Source organism: Cetorhinus maximus, chromosome 3 (assembly GCF_964194155.1).
Source record: "Cetorhinus maximus chromosome 3, sCetMax3.hap1.1, whole genome shotgun sequence".
NCBI lineage: Eukaryota > Metazoa > Chordata > Chondrichthyes > Lamniformes > Cetorhinidae > Cetorhinus > Cetorhinus maximus.
In genome coordinates, this window is record NC_135881.1 from 201,163,107 (window position 1) to 201,181,820 (window position 18,714).

The 18,714-nt window shown below is 44.9% G+C and overlaps 1 protein-coding gene across 1 annotated transcript in view; it reads left to right on the forward strand.

Annotated features, from left to right (window-relative positions):
* lars2 (leucyl-tRNA synthetase 2, mitochondrial) overlaps positions 1–18,714 on the forward strand; it is a 96,425-nt gene that overhangs the window by 46,947 nt on the left and 30,764 nt on the right. Inside the window, exons 10-17 of the mRNA XM_078539616.1 lie at positions 2,422–2,526; positions 3,687–3,802; positions 5,776–6,059; positions 8,186–8,284; positions 9,644–9,781; positions 11,965–12,068; positions 13,585–13,767; positions 15,557–15,726. Of these exons, the coding sequence (XP_078395742.1) occupies positions 2,422–2,526; positions 3,687–3,802; positions 5,776–6,059; positions 8,186–8,284; positions 9,644–9,781; positions 11,965–12,068; positions 13,585–13,767; positions 15,557–15,726 (1,199 nt within the window). The remainder of the gene's footprint in view (positions 1–2,421; positions 2,527–3,686; positions 3,803–5,775; positions 6,060–8,185; positions 8,285–9,643; positions 9,782–11,964; positions 12,069–13,584; positions 13,768–15,556; positions 15,727–18,714) is intronic.

Consider the following 18,714-nt stretch of genomic DNA (forward strand, 5'->3'; position numbering starts at 1 on the left):
GTTGTCCACCCACTTTGTGGACAGGATCAGCCCACCATCTAATCACTGAAGTATAGCCGCTTTGAAGCATTGGAGGTTTTGGTGCTGGTGTGGCCCGTGGAACTGACATCTTCAGGAGAGAAGGGCTAAGGCAGAAATAATTAGACGCAATTGGCTCAGTTATAAATCCTGGTTCTCCAGTCTGAATCCCCTCTGTGGTCTCAATATCGGGGTAGGCCATTTAGGACTGAGATGAGGAGAAACTTCTTCACTCAGAGGGTGGTGAACCTGTGGAATTCTGTACCACAGAAGGCTGTGGAAGCCAAGTCACTGAATACATTTAAGAAGGAAATAGATTTCTAGACTCCAAAGGCGTCAAGTGGTATGGGGAGAGAGCGGGGGGACGACGTTGAGATAGAGGATCAGCCATGGTCATATTGAATGGTGGAGCAGGCTTGAAGGGCTGAATGACACACTCCTATTTTTTATGTTTTTCTCTTGTAGGCCTGGAGGAGATTAACACTGTCCAAGAGCACTGAGTTCCTCCATCCCTGGCCTCTTGTGCACCTGTTCTCTCATGCGCGCTCACTCTCAGTACTAGATTACATGCGCCTCATGAATGCCCGTTGTTTTGGGGTTAAAAGTGCAGGTAAACTCAACTGAGAAATAACTAGCATTCATGAGAGCCTTCTAGTTAATAACTGGCTGGAAAGCATTTTAGGCAGGGGCTTTTTTTAATTTCACCCTGAATCCTATCAAATTTTTCATGCACATTATTAACAGTGCAACAAAGTTTAAAAAGTAATTGAAAGTTTTTCTTTGAATTATGAAAATCATTTGAGTGAAGTTCATGGGGGAGGGGAAAGAGATATTTTGCTATTTGTCAATGAGCAAAGCTGTAAGACATGAACCATTAAATATTAATACAAGACCAGTGACTACGAGTGATAATAAATTCACTAAATCAACATCTTGAGTGACTGCAGTTAAATCAGATCCCAAGTGCCATAAATTCTCTGAGGTATTCCAATTGCTTCACATGCACTGAATTGTTTCGAAGTGTGCTGTTGTATAGGTGAATGTGAGAGCCATTTTTCACATGGCACGTGGGGGAGATAGTGGCTCGGTGGTGATGTCACTGGGCTAGTAATCCAGGGGCCCAGGATAATGCTCTGGGGACATGGGTTCAAATCCCATCATGGCAGCTGGTGGAATTTATAATTCAGTTAATAAAAATCCGGCATTGAAAGCTCATCTCCGTAATGGTGACCATGAAACCATTGTCAATTGTTGTTAAAAACCAAAAACTGGTTCACTAATGTCCTTTGGGGAAGGAAATCTGGCATCCTTACCTGGTCTGGTCTACATGTGACTACAGATCCCACAGTATTGTGGTTGACTCCTGAACTTCCCCCTGAAATGGCCTGGCCACTCAGTTCAAGGGCAATTAGGGATGAGCAGCGAATGCTGGCCTTGCTGGCGATACCCACATCCCATGAAAGAATACAAGAAAAAAAACACGATCTACAATGAGTTGTCCTATGAGGGTTTTGGTTGAGGGAAAGGTTGTTGATCAAGATGCACAATCCCTCTGTTAGTTGAAAAATGCTGTGGGATCTCTGGCACCCATCTGATTCCATCGCAACAGAAATGTCATCCTCCTGGCCATACAGCTGTGCTTCATGCTGCCCTCTGTCTGCCTGGGTTGTGTACTCTGATCCAGGAGTTGGACATGTACCCCGTAAGGCATTTGTTCATGTTGCAAATCCAGCGATAGTTAGGTGCACGCTCTGGTTGTGAAGAAGAGCAGCTGTTACTAATTGGAGAAAGATCAGGGCATTATTCTTCGGTATATATAAGAACTGGTTTCCGGTTGGGGTGGGGGGGGTGGGGGGGGCAACTCAATGGAAGTTAAAGGGAGCCTGCACCTCTGTCACTGTGGATTTGAGAATAAACCTAAGTTAAAGCAAAACTGGCTCCAGTTTCCTCCTTTGGATGGATGGATGTACTTCAGTTTAACAGTGTTCACTCACATTCATCATCTTCCCTTTTTGTTCTTGCTGTTCTGTCTTGTTTCTGTAACTCACTCCTACACCTTCCCCCCGCCCTTTCGTTCTTTACTTTTTCCTCTTGCTCCATCTGTGTCTTGCCTGCCTGTTTTTTAATATTTTTTTTTTCCTTCTGATCTAAATCATTGTTGTTCAGAAAGTAATTTGTTGTGTGTATGATCTTTCATCATGACATTTTCTATATAAATGGAAATATTGTCATTATTGTTGTTGGACCTGAATTGTCTCAGACTGTTAGGGCAAAGTTCATAAAAAGAAATTGCACTTGCTGTTTGTGAGTGGTGCGCTCCCCATGAGAGATTGCCCATACAAATGTGGAAAAGGAACGATCTATTAAGAGCCTCACCATGATTCATTATTGCTTCTTTTCAAGACTGCCAGACCCCAGTGACGGGGGTGAACCTTTTAAATGGCCAGGAGATTCCTGTTGTCATTTCAGCCAAGCAAGAGTTCGAAGGCCACTTAGACACAGTCATAGGTAAGGCAGCCATTCCTATTTTTCACGATCCTGTTTGATGGGAGGTGGTAATTGGAGATTGTTTTACATCATTGTGAGGATAGACTCTCCGTATCTATAAATGTCTCCAGTGAAATGTGCCAATTTTGCAATTTGCTTTCTCCTCTTCAGTAAACCTTCCTGGTTGATGATTTATGGCATTGCTCAAAAGTAAAATATCTGCCTTTTCTTGTTTTTAGTTTATTTATACCTCGCACACTTCCTCTTTGCTCCTCCCCCAAAGGCTAGAGAAGGGATAATGGCGATTTAGCACAGAGCACTAGGGCCAGGGAGGGAGCAGCTGTTAACAGAGTGGACAGACGAGCCTGGGTGAGGGCTGTCTAAACTTTGGAATTTCCCCACCCCAAACCTTTCTGCCTCTCTCTCCTGCTTTTGAGAGCTCCTTAAAACTTGCTTCTTTGGCCAAACTTTTGCTCACCTGTCCTAAATCTTTTTATGTAGCTTGGTGTCTAATTTTGTTTGACTATGCTCCTGTGAAGTACCTTGGGATGTTTTACTGGGTTAAAGGTGCTACATAAATGCATGTTGCTGTTGTTGTTCAGGCGAAACGCTTGCAAAGAACTCCTGTGCTAACTTCCATAGGTTGTGTCAGCTATTTAAACTTCACTATTATTGGGAGCATTTAGGAGGAGGGTGGAAAGATTTATTTGACATAATCAACAGAAATAATTTGCTACCAAGTTAACGAATACAGAAGAGGTAGAGGGCGCTTGAAGGCAACCAATAAGTCAGATGACCTCTTGAACCCCGCCCCCGCCAGCCCCTCTTGGCCCCCTTTGAAGTAAGCTAGTGTCACAAGTGCGCTTGCAGCAGTAATGCGCACACGTGCCCAATGTGGCTGGTGACTGATTTCCTATTGCATGCAAAGGCAAAACCTTCAATGAGGCCCTTCCCTGGTGCAGGGAGGAGGAGGAGGAGGATGACAGAGTCATCTTCTGCCTCCTCCTGTAGGCTGGCCGACATCAGCATTTGTGGAAGCACAGCCCCAGTTGCTACATGGTCCTCATTTCTATGCTGCAGAGAAAAGGCAGGGCCGTCACACTTGGAAGGCAGGAGGAAGAAGACTCTTTAATTTGAGCAAAAGTTTGCTTAACGTTGTCCGATAACTCTTCCTTTCTCAGGTATTCCCAGCCTGAGTCCGGAAGATGCAGCAGTTGCAAAAAGGTTGGGTCTGGAATGGCGAGAGGTCTTTCAAACCCTGCCTGACGGCACGGAGCAGTTACAGAATTGTGCTGAGGTTAGTGATGTGTCTGCTGGAGCTGTGAATTGGGCCCTCGGGGCTAGTCAATGCTGGAAATGTTAGCCTTTGGTTTCCATCCTTTGCAAGTGGCTCACGGGCAAACTCGGCTACACACCCACCCTTGCATGCTGACCTGTTAATCCAACCAAAAACGAGAGGGAAATAGGTCAACCTCTTTAAAAGTATTGGTTGATCTAGCTTGAACAAGTAAGTTGTTCCCGTGTGTTCCATGTTTAATGTTGCGCTATTAATATTGATAGCAGTCTGCTGGATTGGTCTATTCATTCCACTGTAGGAACGTGGGGTAGGCCATTCGGCCCCTCAAGCCTGCTCTGCTATCTAACTAGACTATGACTGATCTTCTACCGCAACGCCATCTTCCCACACTATCCCCATGTCTTTTGATGTCATTGGTATTTAGAAATCTATCGACCTCTGCTTTTGAACATACTCTCAGCCTCCACAGCCCTCTCTGATACAGAATTCCAAAGATTTATCACCTTCGGACTGAAGAAATTCCTCCTCATCTCAGCCCTAAATGGTCTACTTCTTATTCTGAGACTGTCCCCTGGTTCTAGCCATCCCCCCACCCCCACCCAACCAGCAGAAACATCCTTCCTACATAGACCCTGTCGAGCCCCCTAAGAATTTTGTGCATTTCAATGAGATCACCCCCTCATCCTTCTAAGCTCTATAGAGCATATAGGCCCAGACTTCTCAGTCCTTCCTCTTGGACAATCCTGCCATCCCAGGGGTTAGTCTGGTGAACATTGATGAACTATGTGAAATTTGGCTCTTTAGGCTGGGAAGGTTCCTGAGATTGCGTCTGTTTGAGTGATATTTGAGCGACTTAATGAGCAGGTCAAACACTGGGCAGACATCTAGATCAGAAATCGAGGTAGTAGCCCAGGTTTTACATTGAGCCATGAAGCAATGGTGCTTGCCACTGACTTCAAAGACAGCTGCCCTCAAGATCTAGCGATCTCTTTCTCTGGCATAGATTTCCTCTTCCCGTCATCAGTTTGAATCTGGAGCCAAATGAAGGAGATCTTCAGGCACCCAACAGCAGTGATGTCATGAAGCAGCGTTGGCAGCTAATCACATTGAAGTATTCTCACAGACAGCAAACCAGGAATTAAAGACCACTAAATCCCTTCACTTTAAAGTTTTCAATTTTACAGAGAGTGAAATAAGCAAACACATACACATGGGATTTAGTCAAAAACTTAAATATCACAAACTTTTAATTTTTTAAAAATATGCGTGGAATTTCTTATGGAGAAATGTGACATTCAACAAATATAAAATTACTCTCTCAGGGCCAGTGAGACTGTTTAGTAGTAATTATGTATTTAGTACACAGTTTAAAAATCCGGTTATATCTCATTCAACAAGGTGTAATTTTTTCAAGGGTTTGCACAGCAAGACGAAGAGCGTACGAGTGGAAATTCTCGTCCGTTCACTGGCTTTTTTCCCCCCATTGATTGCAATCTGAGGGGAACCGCAACAGCGTACCCACTGCAGAAGCGTAGAATCACTGACAGCAACTCCTGGATTCCCACATTTAACTGCACATGTGCGGACTCCGGAAGTTGCTGTCAGTTTCAGAGGAGTTATGGCGGCGAATGCTGACGGCCTTACTGTCTTTACTACTGCAAAATCGGGGCCAGTAAAACCTTTTGGTAACCTGCGGAGGTTAGGAAACAAAAGGGAGAGATCCACTTTGTGCAGCCACTATTGATTGTCTATATTAAATATCTATACACTACCGTGAGTGATGAACTGTTCTAATAGGTCACTAATACCTTACAGCAAGAACTGAAACTTCTGGGAAATGGTTTAATGTTTTTAATATCAAGGCTTTGTCAAACATTAGAAAACAGGTATTTAGTAGAACTTGGTGTGCTAATGGCAGATTGTTACTTAAACCGAAGTATTTGTAGTAAATCTCGGTCCGTTTAACTTTTCAGTTCACAGGACTTGATAGACAGTCTGCAACTCAGGCCATCATGAAACGTGCAAGAGACCTTGGAATCGGCGGCTACCTCACAAGCCCAAAAATGCGCGACTGGTTGATATCCCGGCAGCGTTACTGGGGCACCCCTATTCCCATCGTCCATTGCCAGACTTGTGGCACCGTCCCCGTCCCTTATGAAGAGCTGCCTGTGCTTTTGCCCAAGATCAAGTCGTTTACAGCTAAAGGGCTTTCCCCATTAACTACAGCCTCCGAGTGGTTCAACTGTACCTGTCCTAAGTAAGTCATTTATCCTTGGGCGCTTAATAAAACTGCTGCAGTCGTTCTTGCGATAAGAACAGAAAATGCTGGCGGTGCACAGAATCTGTGGAGAGACGCACCAGGATTAATGTGTTAGCTTGGAGTCCTGTTGTAACGGGTTTTCGGTGAGAAATGGAAACGGTTTAAAGAGGTAACTGATGAGCTGAGCAATTTAAATTGTGAAGTACGATAAATTCCAGTGTGAGAGTTAACCAACCGCTTATGTTGGTTTTTTTTCCCAGCCAAGCATGGGAAAGTGACTTATTCAGTTTGCAGCGACTTTGCAGTGCAAATGGGACAAATTGGTCAGCTAGATTTGCGACAGAGAGAACCCCAGTGTATTTCAGTGCCGCCAGGATATACCGCGGTAGTTTTGTTGATCCCAGGAGCTCGCGGGCTCTCGGATGTGAAATATGCTCACAATGTTCATTCGTGTCAGCGGGCTTTTACCTAACTTTTATACAAGGCAATCAAAGCAACCAATTAGCGACGGAATCTGAGGACCATTGTAATCGCTGTGGCCTTTGTAGCTTTTAACCATTATATTCTAACAGTACTGCAAACGGACAGGCATCATTGGCGCAAGAATAGACCTTTGATCCACCTAAGGCATAAAATCAGCCTCTGGATTAACCATTTATTTATTTTGAGGATTGGGTGGAAGGTGTGTGAGTGTAGTTGTTAAGTTGCTGTCCAGGAAACCTGCTGGAAATACCCAGTTGTGACAGTTATGGACGAGGTAAATCAGGAGGTAACTATTTCCACCGCTGGTTGAGTCAGTAACTAGGGTATATAAATTCACGATCATCACCAAAAGAGAGGACTGAGATTTTTTTTTTTAAATGCAGCAGCTTGTTAGCACATGGAATGCCCTGCCTGAAGCAGTAACAGCTTGTTAAAAGGATTTGCAGATGAAAAGGACAAATTTTAACAGTTATAGGGGAATGGGGATGTGAATAGCACTTTCAGAGAGCCAGCACAGCAATGATGGGCTGAATGGCCTCGGGTGCTGTAAAATTCTACTATTCTAAGCAGGACTAAATAGGAATAGAGCGATTCAACAGTGAAGAGGAGGAGGTGGCTCAGACCAAGATACAGTAATATTTTTCACAAAGTTCCCATTATAAAATCTAGAGCAATTTGTATCTTAGGTTCTTGCGCTAAATTTCATCCATACAGAAAACCCCATTGTTTAAAAACCAAACCTGAGAGACGTTTCCGTGTGGAGGGGCGTGTTCCGGTGACATCAGCCCTGGATTCCTTTTAGAGCATTACTTGGTCTGCTTTCTCTAAATACTTGTTTGGTGAGAACAAAGTTTAAAAACTGGCTCCTGATGTCCCTGTCGCACAAATCGATTTCTTTTCAAGCCAACCATGGCTACAAGTCAGGTGCTTTCTGACTGTGGTTGGTGTAGAGCCAATTCAGTTCTTCATCTAAGTCGAAACGCAAAGAGCTAGATCAGTTTACACTGGGGAAGTGAGCAGCCAAAGTCCTAGTTATTGATGTTGCAAAGTAGTTACAACACTGAATCGGGCAATTGGGTCCACGCCAGTGTTTATGCTGCACACAAGCCCCCTCCCAGCCTCCTTCATCTAACCCCATCAACGTGTTCCTTTTATTCCTATCTCCCTCTCATTTATCTAGCTTTCCCTGAGTGCATCAATGCTAGTCACCTCAACGATTCTTGTGGGAGAGATTTCCAAATTGTAAGCACCCTTCTGAATTCCCTGTTGGGTTTATTAGTGATCACCTCGTAGACATTGCACAGGTTATCCCCGATGCTTTCTCGGGGATCCATTCGGTCCTGATGGAAGGTCGTTGACCTGAAACCTGAACTCTGTTCCTCTCTTCACAGATGCTGCCTGACCTGAGTGTTTCCAGCATTTGCTGCTTTTATTTCAGATTTCCAGCATCCGCAGCATTTTGCTTTGGACCAGCCCCTTTAGTTGGGCAAAGCTGCTACTTGCTAATGGTGCTTGGGAACAGTGTGACTAGTGATGTTGTGAAATTCAGTGAGCAGTGTTCCAGGTTGTGGTGTGGTTTAATCACTGAACTGTTTAGTACTGGAAGCCACAGAATCTGTAACTTGCCTCTTCCTGTACAGATGTAAGGGCCCTGCCCAACGAGAGACTGATACCATGGATACGTTTGTGGATTCAGCTTGGTATTACTACAGATACACTGACTCTCATAATAGTGAAAAGTAAGTTTGGAAATGATTGTTGTTACATTTTTCTTACATGTCTCTTTAATAGCCTTGCCTGATAACAATCTATTACTCTCACTTTTGAAGTTTTCAAGTAACCCCCCCCAGTTTTAACAGCTTTTTTGAAGAGAGTTCCAGATTTTCACCACTTTGTGAAGTGTTTCCTGACGTTGCCTTGAGAGGCCTAGCTTTATGCCCACCTGTATTGGGCCAGCCCCCATAAGAGCGGGGTTGGGGGAGTGGGGTGGAGTTCCCGTTCCCTCTCCCTCTCCCTCTCCCTCTCCCTCTCCCTCTCCCTCGCCCTCGCCCTCGCCCTCATCAAACCCATTAATTGTCTTAGATGCCTCAACTAGACCATCCCATAATCTAAACACAAGGGAATACATACCTCTCTATGCAACCCTCTCATTTAATCCCCTTGAGCTCTTGGGATGCGGTTTCCCCAGAGCTGAATCCAGTCCTCCAGCTGCAGTCTATTTGGAGCTCTATGCAACTACAGCATAACATCCACCCTTTTGAATTCCAGCCCTCCTGAGATTTCCATCATGTTTCCTTATATTTAACGTTGAGCATTTTTTTGTTTTGCACCCTTGAATTTAACATTTCTTATAAACAATTCAATCTTATTGCGCCGGTAGTAATGACATTATACCTATTTGAGAAATTACAATTCATTTTGACAATAGGTGGGATAATTCCCTTTGTGTGTTGAAGCTGAGAATTGTGGTGTAATTCAATCCTTGCCAGCTGGATCGGGGAAGGATTTTTAGGGATCGGGCTATTTTGCTTTGTTTTTTTTTGGTTTGGGTGAGAGCTGTGAAGTCTTACTAAGGAAGGGAGAGCCACTTACTACTTAAAATCGCTTTGAGGTTGAAGACAAAGTGATAAAATACCTTCTTTTATCCATTGGTTGTAACTGAGTCTCCCACATGAAGGCGGTATCAGTATCCTGTAATCCCACGTATTGCTGGAAAAAGAGACATGTCAAAGCTTTTCGTCTTGCACTCATCAGGACATCTGCAAGAAGGGGGAAAACAACAATTATACTGTTTTCCCTCTTGCATTGGTATTCTTGCAAGTGTCCTGATGAGTGCAAGATGAAAAGCTTTTGACATGTCTTTTTTTTTTTCCGCAATACTTGAGCTCAATACTACCGAACCCATATATGTTGAAAGTCCTCATCTGGTTGCTTGGCAACCAATTATTCCAGAAAGATGGGAGTAAGGGAATGTGTATTTTTTTTTTAATTTTCCTTTACCAAATACTGAATATTCTGCATACACACAGGTAAGCCTAAAAACAATGCCTCTGCTGTGAATATAGTTACTAACTGCGTGTCATTCACTTGTTTTGAAGGCCCTTTGATAAGGCGCCAGCGGACTTCTGGATGCCTGTAGATCTGTACATTGGAGGGAAAGAACATGCTGTCATGCATCTGTACTATGCAAGATTTATTAGTCATTTCTGCAATGATCAAAACATGGTGAAATACAGGCAAGTATTGCCACTCTAAAGAAAGATGTAACTAAAACGTGTGTTACTGTGGTTGTGGCGTAAGTTTTCATGGTCTTGTAACCCAGTTGCAAGTTGAGTCGGCTTTTCATGTGTTTTTTGTAATGCACAATGACGTGTGGGAGGCTATTTGTTTTGCTCACGGCTTATGTGATATGCAAGTGTAGACAAAATGCACGACTGCCAACTCAGTCCTGCACCAGCTGCTGTTCTTAGCATCTGCCCCAAGGGGGTGCAAGTGAGCCGTATACATCCTAAAGTGTCCTCCAGTGGGAGAAGTTTGTTACTGCGATATCGCAAATTCTATTCCGATGTACTTCAAGATACGACCTGATGGTGAATGTTTCCTCTGATTCAGCTGGCCAAAAAAAACCCACCTGACAGGCTTTTTGACCATGGCCATCGTATTCTCCTTTTTCTTGAATGTTTAAACTGACCAAAATATACATTGGACACCTTCTGGGACCATTTGGCTATGGGGGTTATCTGGTGGCTGAGTTTGAGTTTGATTATAAAATAACGCTTGCAGTCATGCCTTTTCAGGTCGAAGTATCTCCAAGTGCTTCACGAGTTTAGTTTTAATTTTCAAAGCCCCAATCGCCAAACCCGATGACCAATCTAAAACAAAAACAGAATTACCTGGAAAAACTCAGCAGGTCTGGCAGCATCGGCGGAGAAGAAATCAGTTAACGTTTCGAGTCCTCATGACCCTTCTGCTGAAGGGTCATGAGGACTCGAAACGTCAACTCTTTTCTTCTCCGCCGATGCTGCCAGACCTGCTGAGTTTTTCCAGGTAATTCTGTTTTTGTTTTGGATTTCCAGCATCCGCAGTAGTTTTTTGTTTTTAACCGATGACCATTCTGCTGTTTGAAGTGGCCTGTACTGGTTGGGCAGTGAGGCTTTGTCTGTGTTCAGTAGAGTGGCCGCCTTGACTGCTTCAGAACACTTCATCTGTGGGAAGAGAGATGTGAATTGTTCTCCTTCTCTCTTCTCTCTGAGCCAGAGGAATCCCACTCGTAAGATCATAAGAAATGGGAGCGGGTATAGGCTGTCCGGCCCAGAGACTTGAGCACCGAAATCTAGGCTGACACTCCAGTGCAGTACTGAGGGAGTGCTGCACTATCAGAGGTGCCGTCTAGGTGAAGGATATGAATTACTTTAAGTCCTTAATAAAAACAGAAAATGCTAGGAAAAGCTCAGCAGGCCTGGCAGCATCGGCGGAGAGATAAACAGCATTAACGTTTCGGGTCCATATGACTCTTCTTCAGAGATTACTTTCTCCACTGTTTCGGTGTTTCCACCTTTTTTGTTATCCAGCAAGTCATGTTAGTCCCAGGCAGTTTCCTGCATCTGTGTGTAACTGGGCAGTGAAGGCCTGCAAACAGCTCAAAATAATTAACCCCTTGTTTTCCTTCTATCCTCATAGGAAAATGCCCAGGCTTCTCTCCCCTGGCATGACCGGGACTGTTAGATTGGCATTTGGTGAATGTGGATTTTGATAGCTACATTATAAATAAAGAGTGTGGGGGGGGTGGTCGGGGGTCGGGAGGAAGACCCTTTGCTGTTGGCACTTTGAAATCATGAGGGCCCTGGGCAGAGTAGGTAGGGGAAAAACTGTTCCTAAGCATTGCGAACTAGAGGACACTGATTTTAAAGTGATTGACAAAACAACCAGGGGCCGGCATGAGGAACTTTTTTACTCGGCGAGTGATTAGAATCTGGAATGCACTCCCTGGGGGTGTGGTGGAGGCAAGTTCCATGGAGGCTTTCAAAAAAGAATGGATTAATTATCTGAAGAGGAAAAAAAATTGCAGGGCTACGGAGAAAAGTTGTGGGAGTAGGGTTAGCTGAATTGCTTTTTACAAAGAGCCAGCATGAACACGACTGGCTAAATGGCCTCCCTTCTGTGCTGTAGCCATTCCTGTTCTTTTGACTTTACTCAAATTTAATTTGTTTTGACGCAGATCCTCTTTTTTTTTTTGCCGTTCCTGTGATGTGGAATTTACCTTCAAATTAATTCCCAAGCCAGCCTTTCCCAGTTAGGATAATCCGATTCCTTTTGCTTCTGACGTTGCTGCGATGGTTCGATAAGTATCATCCGCCCGTTGTGGTTTGATCATTTTAAATTTCCTTTGTCATAATCTGTGCTTTTCCCTTGGGCACAGGGAACCCTTCCGCAAGCTCCTAGTGCACGGACTTATAAAGGGGAAAACATTCCGAACGCTCTCAAGTGGCCAATATCTGAAGAAAGAGGAAATAAGTTTCGGTGGTAAGTGGCCATTGAAACTAAATAAGTGGATTAGGAAGGATGCCAGGGACAATTAAGTGGATGCAAAGAAGGAAAATTGCTGCTATTTGATTCTGAACCATATGCACGACATCTATGATCACAGATAGGCACCATATAGGCAGGCTTTCCATGTGCTATGTTGCTGTCATTGGGGTTGGCTTCACATGGCTGTTTACGTTCCTCAAACGGTTCAGGTTTATTTCCCATCCACAAAAAGAAATGCAGCACTGGAGATATCGCTCTTACCTCAGCAAACCCCACTCCCCACCCCCCCATCGTCATCTTTTGCTGCGACGGTTATTAAATGTAGGGTATTGTTTAATGCGCAGCATGTTAGAGGACGGTAATAGATCGAGTGATTCAGATTACTTTGTCTGAGCTCCCAGCTGTGTATTGTCCTATCCGTGCACTCTGGTCTCTTGTTCCTCGAGCCCACTGTTGGGGTTTATTGGGCCAGTTTTATTTTGCCTGTTTTTTTACAGGCGTTAGGTGTCTGGAGGCTGCCTGTTCCCAGGGCAAATGACAGACTCTGACCATCACTCGCCTTATTTCAATTGGAGGGGATTAACTTGAACATAATATAAGAAATAGGGACGGGAGTCGTAGAACACAACAGAATAATACAGCACAGAAGGAGACCATTCCACCCATCATGTCGGTGTTGGCTCTTTAGTTAGGTCTATCCAATTAGCTCCACTCCACTGTCCTGTCCCGCAGCCCTGCAAACCTTTCCCCTGCAAGTATTTATCCAATTCGAGCGCAATTTCCTTCCACCCTGACTGCCATTGGAACCTCACCCCCATCCCAAACCACACCTGGTGCTCAGCTGGGTTAAAATCGGCCCTATACAAGAAATGAGGTTGACCCCTATTCACTGCTGGAACCTCAAAGATAGATCCTAACCCTTAACCCCCTTCCTCTCTTCTCTCTTATTTCCCATCCCCATTGCCTGCTTATTCTGAAGAGGAACTAGGCCATTTGGCTCTTCGACCTGCACCACCATTCAATAAGATCATAGCTGATCTTCTACGTCGACTCCACTTTCTCGCACTACCCCCATACCCCTTGACTCCCTTCGTGTCAAACAACCTCGGTCTTCAATACACTTCGACTGAGCACCCAGAGCTCTCTGGGTTGGAGAATTCCAAAGATTCGCGACCTTCCGAGTGAAGAAATTCCTCCTCGCCTCAGCCCTAAAACAGGCCACCCTGTTATTCTGAGACTGACCCTAGATTCCCCAGCCAGTTGTCCTGCATGATTTGGACAGCAGCAATAGATGGTTTTCAACGAAAACAAAGTACATTTTTTAGTTTTTTTTTTAACGTGCCCGTTTTCTGTAAATATTGCAGTTCAGATGATCAGCATTAAGTGTGAATGGACTTGACCGGTTTGACCTCGGTGAAGTTGGCATCGGTTTTTGGGTAATGCAAAGTACGCGTCCAGGAATTAAGTGTGACGCCAGTAATTTCACCGTTTTCCTCTTGCCACACCACAGGCCCTGACCCACTCCATGCCAGGACCTCCGAGAAACTGCAGATCACCTGGGAAAAAATGAGCAAGTCCAAACACAACGGCATTGACCCAGCAGAAATGGTCCAGCAGTACGGGATTGACACTGCTCGCCTGTACATCCTGTATGCCGCCCCTCCTGAGCAGGATATCCTGTGGGACGTTAAAAGTAAGCGGCTGAGCTCCTCCGGTTCAAGCAGTCGGCAGATACATTGCGCGCGATGCCTTCTTTTTGAGACCCATTGGGTGTGTTGACTCATCAGAGAGAAGTCTTATAGTCATGGAGTCATGACGGCACAGGAGGCCATTCGGCCCTTTAAGCCACACGCCAGATTGGATTACTGAGTTGGGGAAAGGAATGCTTTTCCATTCCTCCCTCCCTTCCCTGCATAACCTTATTCCTCTTCCCAGCTCTTTTTTACCCCTGTTCACAACCGATTACCAGCCAGGATGGGCTGGAGGTGACAGCAAGCAAACGCTGATCTCGCCGTGGGGGAGATTAGGGTTTAAGTCGATATTTTTGACCTGGGGCCTATCCTCGTGCTTACCCCCCCAAATTCAAAGTTGAGTTGGTGTCAATGGGAAGACGGTGACCCCCCCTATAAGAGAAGGATGCCTTGCTGGCCAGGGTGACCCTGGCAGAGCCCAACAAATAATAGCGCCATTGCCTGAGAATCACCTAATCACCTATCCTTCCTGAGCAAAGTGAAGGCTGCTGATGTGCCTTTAGGGAAGGAAATGAGATGGTAGATTTTTAAATTAACTTCCGCCCCATAAAATGTAAGGAAACTGTTGGATTTCATTGGAACTCACTGAGCATGCTCAGATATAAAAATACTACTTTTCAAATAAAGACAATAAAACGTATCTTTTTTGTTTAAAGTGTACACTTAAGGACTTTCAAATCTGTCTCCCGAGTAATCGGATGAGAATGTCTCTCATCTGCATGATGCAAGGTTCCTGTGTAGCGTTTGTTTACACAGTCACAATTTTTATTCTTTGATGGGATGTGGGTGTCGCTGGCAAAGCCAGCATTTGTTGCCCGTCCCTATTTGCCCTTAAACTGAACATTTCAGAGGGCAGTTGAGTTAACCACATTTGCTGTGAGTCTGGAGCCACATGTAGGCCAGACCAGGCAAGGATGGCAGATTTCCTTCCCTAAAGAACATTAGTGAACCAGTTGGGTTTTTATGACAATCAATGATAGTCGTCATGGTTGCCATTACTGAGACTAGCTTTGTATTCTAGACTTTTTTATTAATTGATTTTAAGTTCCTGTTGACAGGGTGAGACTTGAACCCATGTCCCCAAAGCATTAACCTGGGCCTCTGGGTTACTAGTCCAGTGACATTACCGCTATGCCACCGTCTCCCTTAAGTTGAAAAGTGGCATGGGATAAAGCACCCAAAAATTAGCACATGATTCCCAATCTCCCTCGTGGATGGCTCATGTTGAAAGCTGGGTATGCACTGGTGAAGCAGGGGTGAGGGCATGTTCTTGGTGCACCATAGCAAAAGCTTAGCTGTGCAGATATCCATGCTGCGTCTGATGGTGGGGATGCTTTGCCAGGCTGAATTGGGTAAGGATTTTCATTCCAAACATCTGTATTAACATCCTTAAGCTTGAACGCGAAAATTCAACACCCCCGCCCCCCCATTCCGAAAACAAAAAAAAACGGGGCAAGGAGAATACCAGCTGTAGAATGTGGAAACATCACAATAAAGTCTGAGGGGAGATGTTGATGTTAATTTGCTTTATCTTAGGGAGAACTTCACCTAACTTGGGATTTCTTAATGTTGACAAAGACGTTTTGAGGGCTTGTTGGGTGCTTGTTTTTTTTTTCTCTCAGTTCAAGGGCATTTAGGGATGGGCAACAAATGATGGCTTTGCCAGCGACGCCTGCATCCCACGAAAGAATTAGTAAAAAAATGTTTTAAATGTTTCCTCTTTGAACGCAGCGGATGCCATTCCAGGTGTATTGAGGTGGCAAGTCCGGCTTTGGGCCCTGGTTACCAAGCTGATTGATGCTCGGAATGCCGGAATGATGCCCAGTCCTGACCTGCTGAGCAAAAAGGAGAAAGGGGAAGCCAAGAAAATATGGCAGAGCAAAAACTACACTGTATCGCAGGTAAGTGCTTGTTGGGTGCAGCAAATGTAACATTTTTGTACAGTTAGTCTAGAATATAGAACGGCGAAGGCATATTGATGAGTCTCTTTCACAGGAGGACTCGGATCTTCTCGATCTTGTTCCATCTCGAATAAAAACGCTGGGCCAAATCTCCCGGCCTCTGTGTCGTCGGAGACAGGACATACGACTGCAAGTGCATGTCAGGGCCCTGTGGATGTCCTAATGCGTGGACCTATGTGGGAATTGCTTGAGAAGTTTAAACTTCTGATGGGCAAGTTCCTGCACCCCAGGACCCTCCTTGAATGTCTCCGACTCTGAGTTAGAGTCAGACATTTTGGACAGTTCCCAGTACCTACCTGGGTAGCTATCCAGGAAATGTTAGGCATTAAAATCTGGGCAAGTACACAATCACCCCCCAGCTCCTGATCACCCGACTACCCCCTCCCCCCAACCTGACCACCCCTCCCGACCCAACTGCCTACCCGTCCACCCACTTTGACCATCTCGACCGCCTCACTCATCCATTCACCTATTCACTAACATTCACACTGGACCGTTAAACTTACCCACACGGCAGCTAGTGCTGTCTTTCCCCCGACTCTACTCCGCTGCGGCGGAGTTCCCCGAGGGGCACTGCGCTGCGCATTTGTGACAGCCGGGGTCGGAAGGTCCCGGAAGAAATGCGCGGCAGCTTCGAGTTGGGGGAATTTTCGGGCGCCACGGCAATCCGGCTGTCATTGACGCTGTTGGGAAGATCCGAGCTGTTCTTATTAAAAACTGATACTTCCAATTCTGTTGGCCTGATCAATTCTCTTCATGTTCTGAAAGGAGCAGAAAAGCAATAACAGGAAGAAGCTGTTAAATTCAATCGAAGATCCCAATCCCCACTATATTCTTCTTCCTCTGCTCCAAGAAAAAAATAATTGGGCGTCAATGCCAGGATTTCAATATTAACGTTGTTAATGTTATTCAAACCTGACCGGCAAATTTCCTGTGAGGCGACACAAGCTAGTCTTTGTGTGTTTGCTTCGCGGTGTTCTTAATCCGTTCCTTACCCAACAAATCTGTGAGAAAGTGAGAAAAATGAGACCTTGTGCAAGGCAGCCTGCCTTTGGGGACACAGTGGGTATAGTTGAGAAAACTTGAGAGTCGCATTCACACACCACCTTGGCGAGCATATCACTCGAACTGCAAATTAGAAAATTGAGGTCACTGGGCATCAACAACCAAGCAGCCAAAACCAGGACACACTTTATTACATTGGGCATCGTGACAAGTGTATTTGCGTAATGGAATATTTGCCCTTCTTTATGACTAGGAATTTAATGGACTTTGCTACCACTAGGCGTAGTTGAGATGGATAGCATGGATATATTCAGGGAGAAACTAGTTAAACATGTTTGGAGAAAGGAATAGAGGGATATGCTGATGGTGCTGGATGAAGAAGGATGGGAAGAGGCTCATGTGGAGCATTAACCTGTTGGACTGAATGATCAGTTTCTGTGCTGTAGTATCTTTAAGAAGTGTGTGCCTGTAGATGGCAGTGTCAGAATAATGTTCTGTAACTGAGGGATGTTCTAAAGTACGAGAGTGTTGAAATCTGGGTGCTGTTCTATATTGTACCTTGGAAACCAGTGGGTGTGTAACCCCTCCTTCCCAGGCAGAGTAGAAATAGATGATTACAGCTACCTCTTCACCCTTAGATAGAAATGTCAGACCCCAGCATTGTGTTTTTCACCCCTGCCCCCACGACTGAGCATACAAATTAAGAATAGGAGGAGGCCACTCGGCCCCTCGAGCCTGCTCCGCCATTCAATACAATCATGGCTGATCTGATTGTAACCTCAACCCCCACATTCCTGCCAACCCTCAATAACCTTTCACCCCCCCCTCGTTGATCAATAATATATCCACCTCTGCCTTAAAAGATATTCAAAGACTCCGCTTCCAACGCCTTTTGAGGGAGAGAGTTCCAAAGACTCGCTACCCTCCGAGAGAAAAGAGTTCTCCTCATCTCAGTCTCAAACTGCACACGACAATATCCACCCCGCACAGCAGAAATACAGCGCCCTGGTTTGCAGCCCATTATCTAACAAACGAGTCTCCCACACTGACCCATGAAGAAAATCAAACCTTTCTGGGACCCCACCTCTGCAGTCGCCCCTCCCTTTTCTTGACCTTCTCAGCATCCTCTCCCTTTTCTCGACCCTGTCCCCTCTTGTCTCACTATATTTATGCCCAGCCTTTTAATCTGCTTGACCTTGATCACACTTGGTCCTGACTCCTTATATGCAGCACCATGAGAGATCAACCAATATCATCGTAATGGCAATCAGAATAAAAGGATTTCAAACCAAATCCCTAAGCGTCACTTAGATCGGGTTTTTTTTTGGGTGTAAAGAGCAAAATGAGATTCTCAGTTTAAAACGCTGCACGTTAGTGAGAAAGGGCTTGCGTTGACCAGCAGCATCCGAGAAACCAGATTAAACTGCAGGAGTTAACAAACATGGTGATAACCAGTTTAAAAAAAAAACCTTTCTGGGATCAATTACCTGCCCACTTGCTTTAGTTGGGGTACAGCACACAGCACAACTAGAAATAATGAAAAAGGAAGGAGGAATAAAATGGGAGCTTAAAGAAAAATACATGTTCAAGAGCAAAGGCAGCTTGTCACTGAATATTGTATAAGGCTCTTCGATCACACCTCTTGCTCATGCTTGCCTGATGATTAAATTCGAGCAAAAAGTTTGGGGTGTTTTGTGATTGGCTGAACCAGAAGCTTCAAATCAACTCTCCTTGGAGAGACGACAGAGAATTATTTTTTTTAAGTTGACATATATCTTTCCGATAATTATGTCTTCTGCTGTTGATCACAGTTGTCAAAAATTCTTGAGGCATCTACAGGCTTGCTTCTTCCTGTCCGAGATGGGAAATCTCTTGGTCGAGGGTGGAATGAGGATAGATGGCAGTGGGAAAGGGGTGAATGAA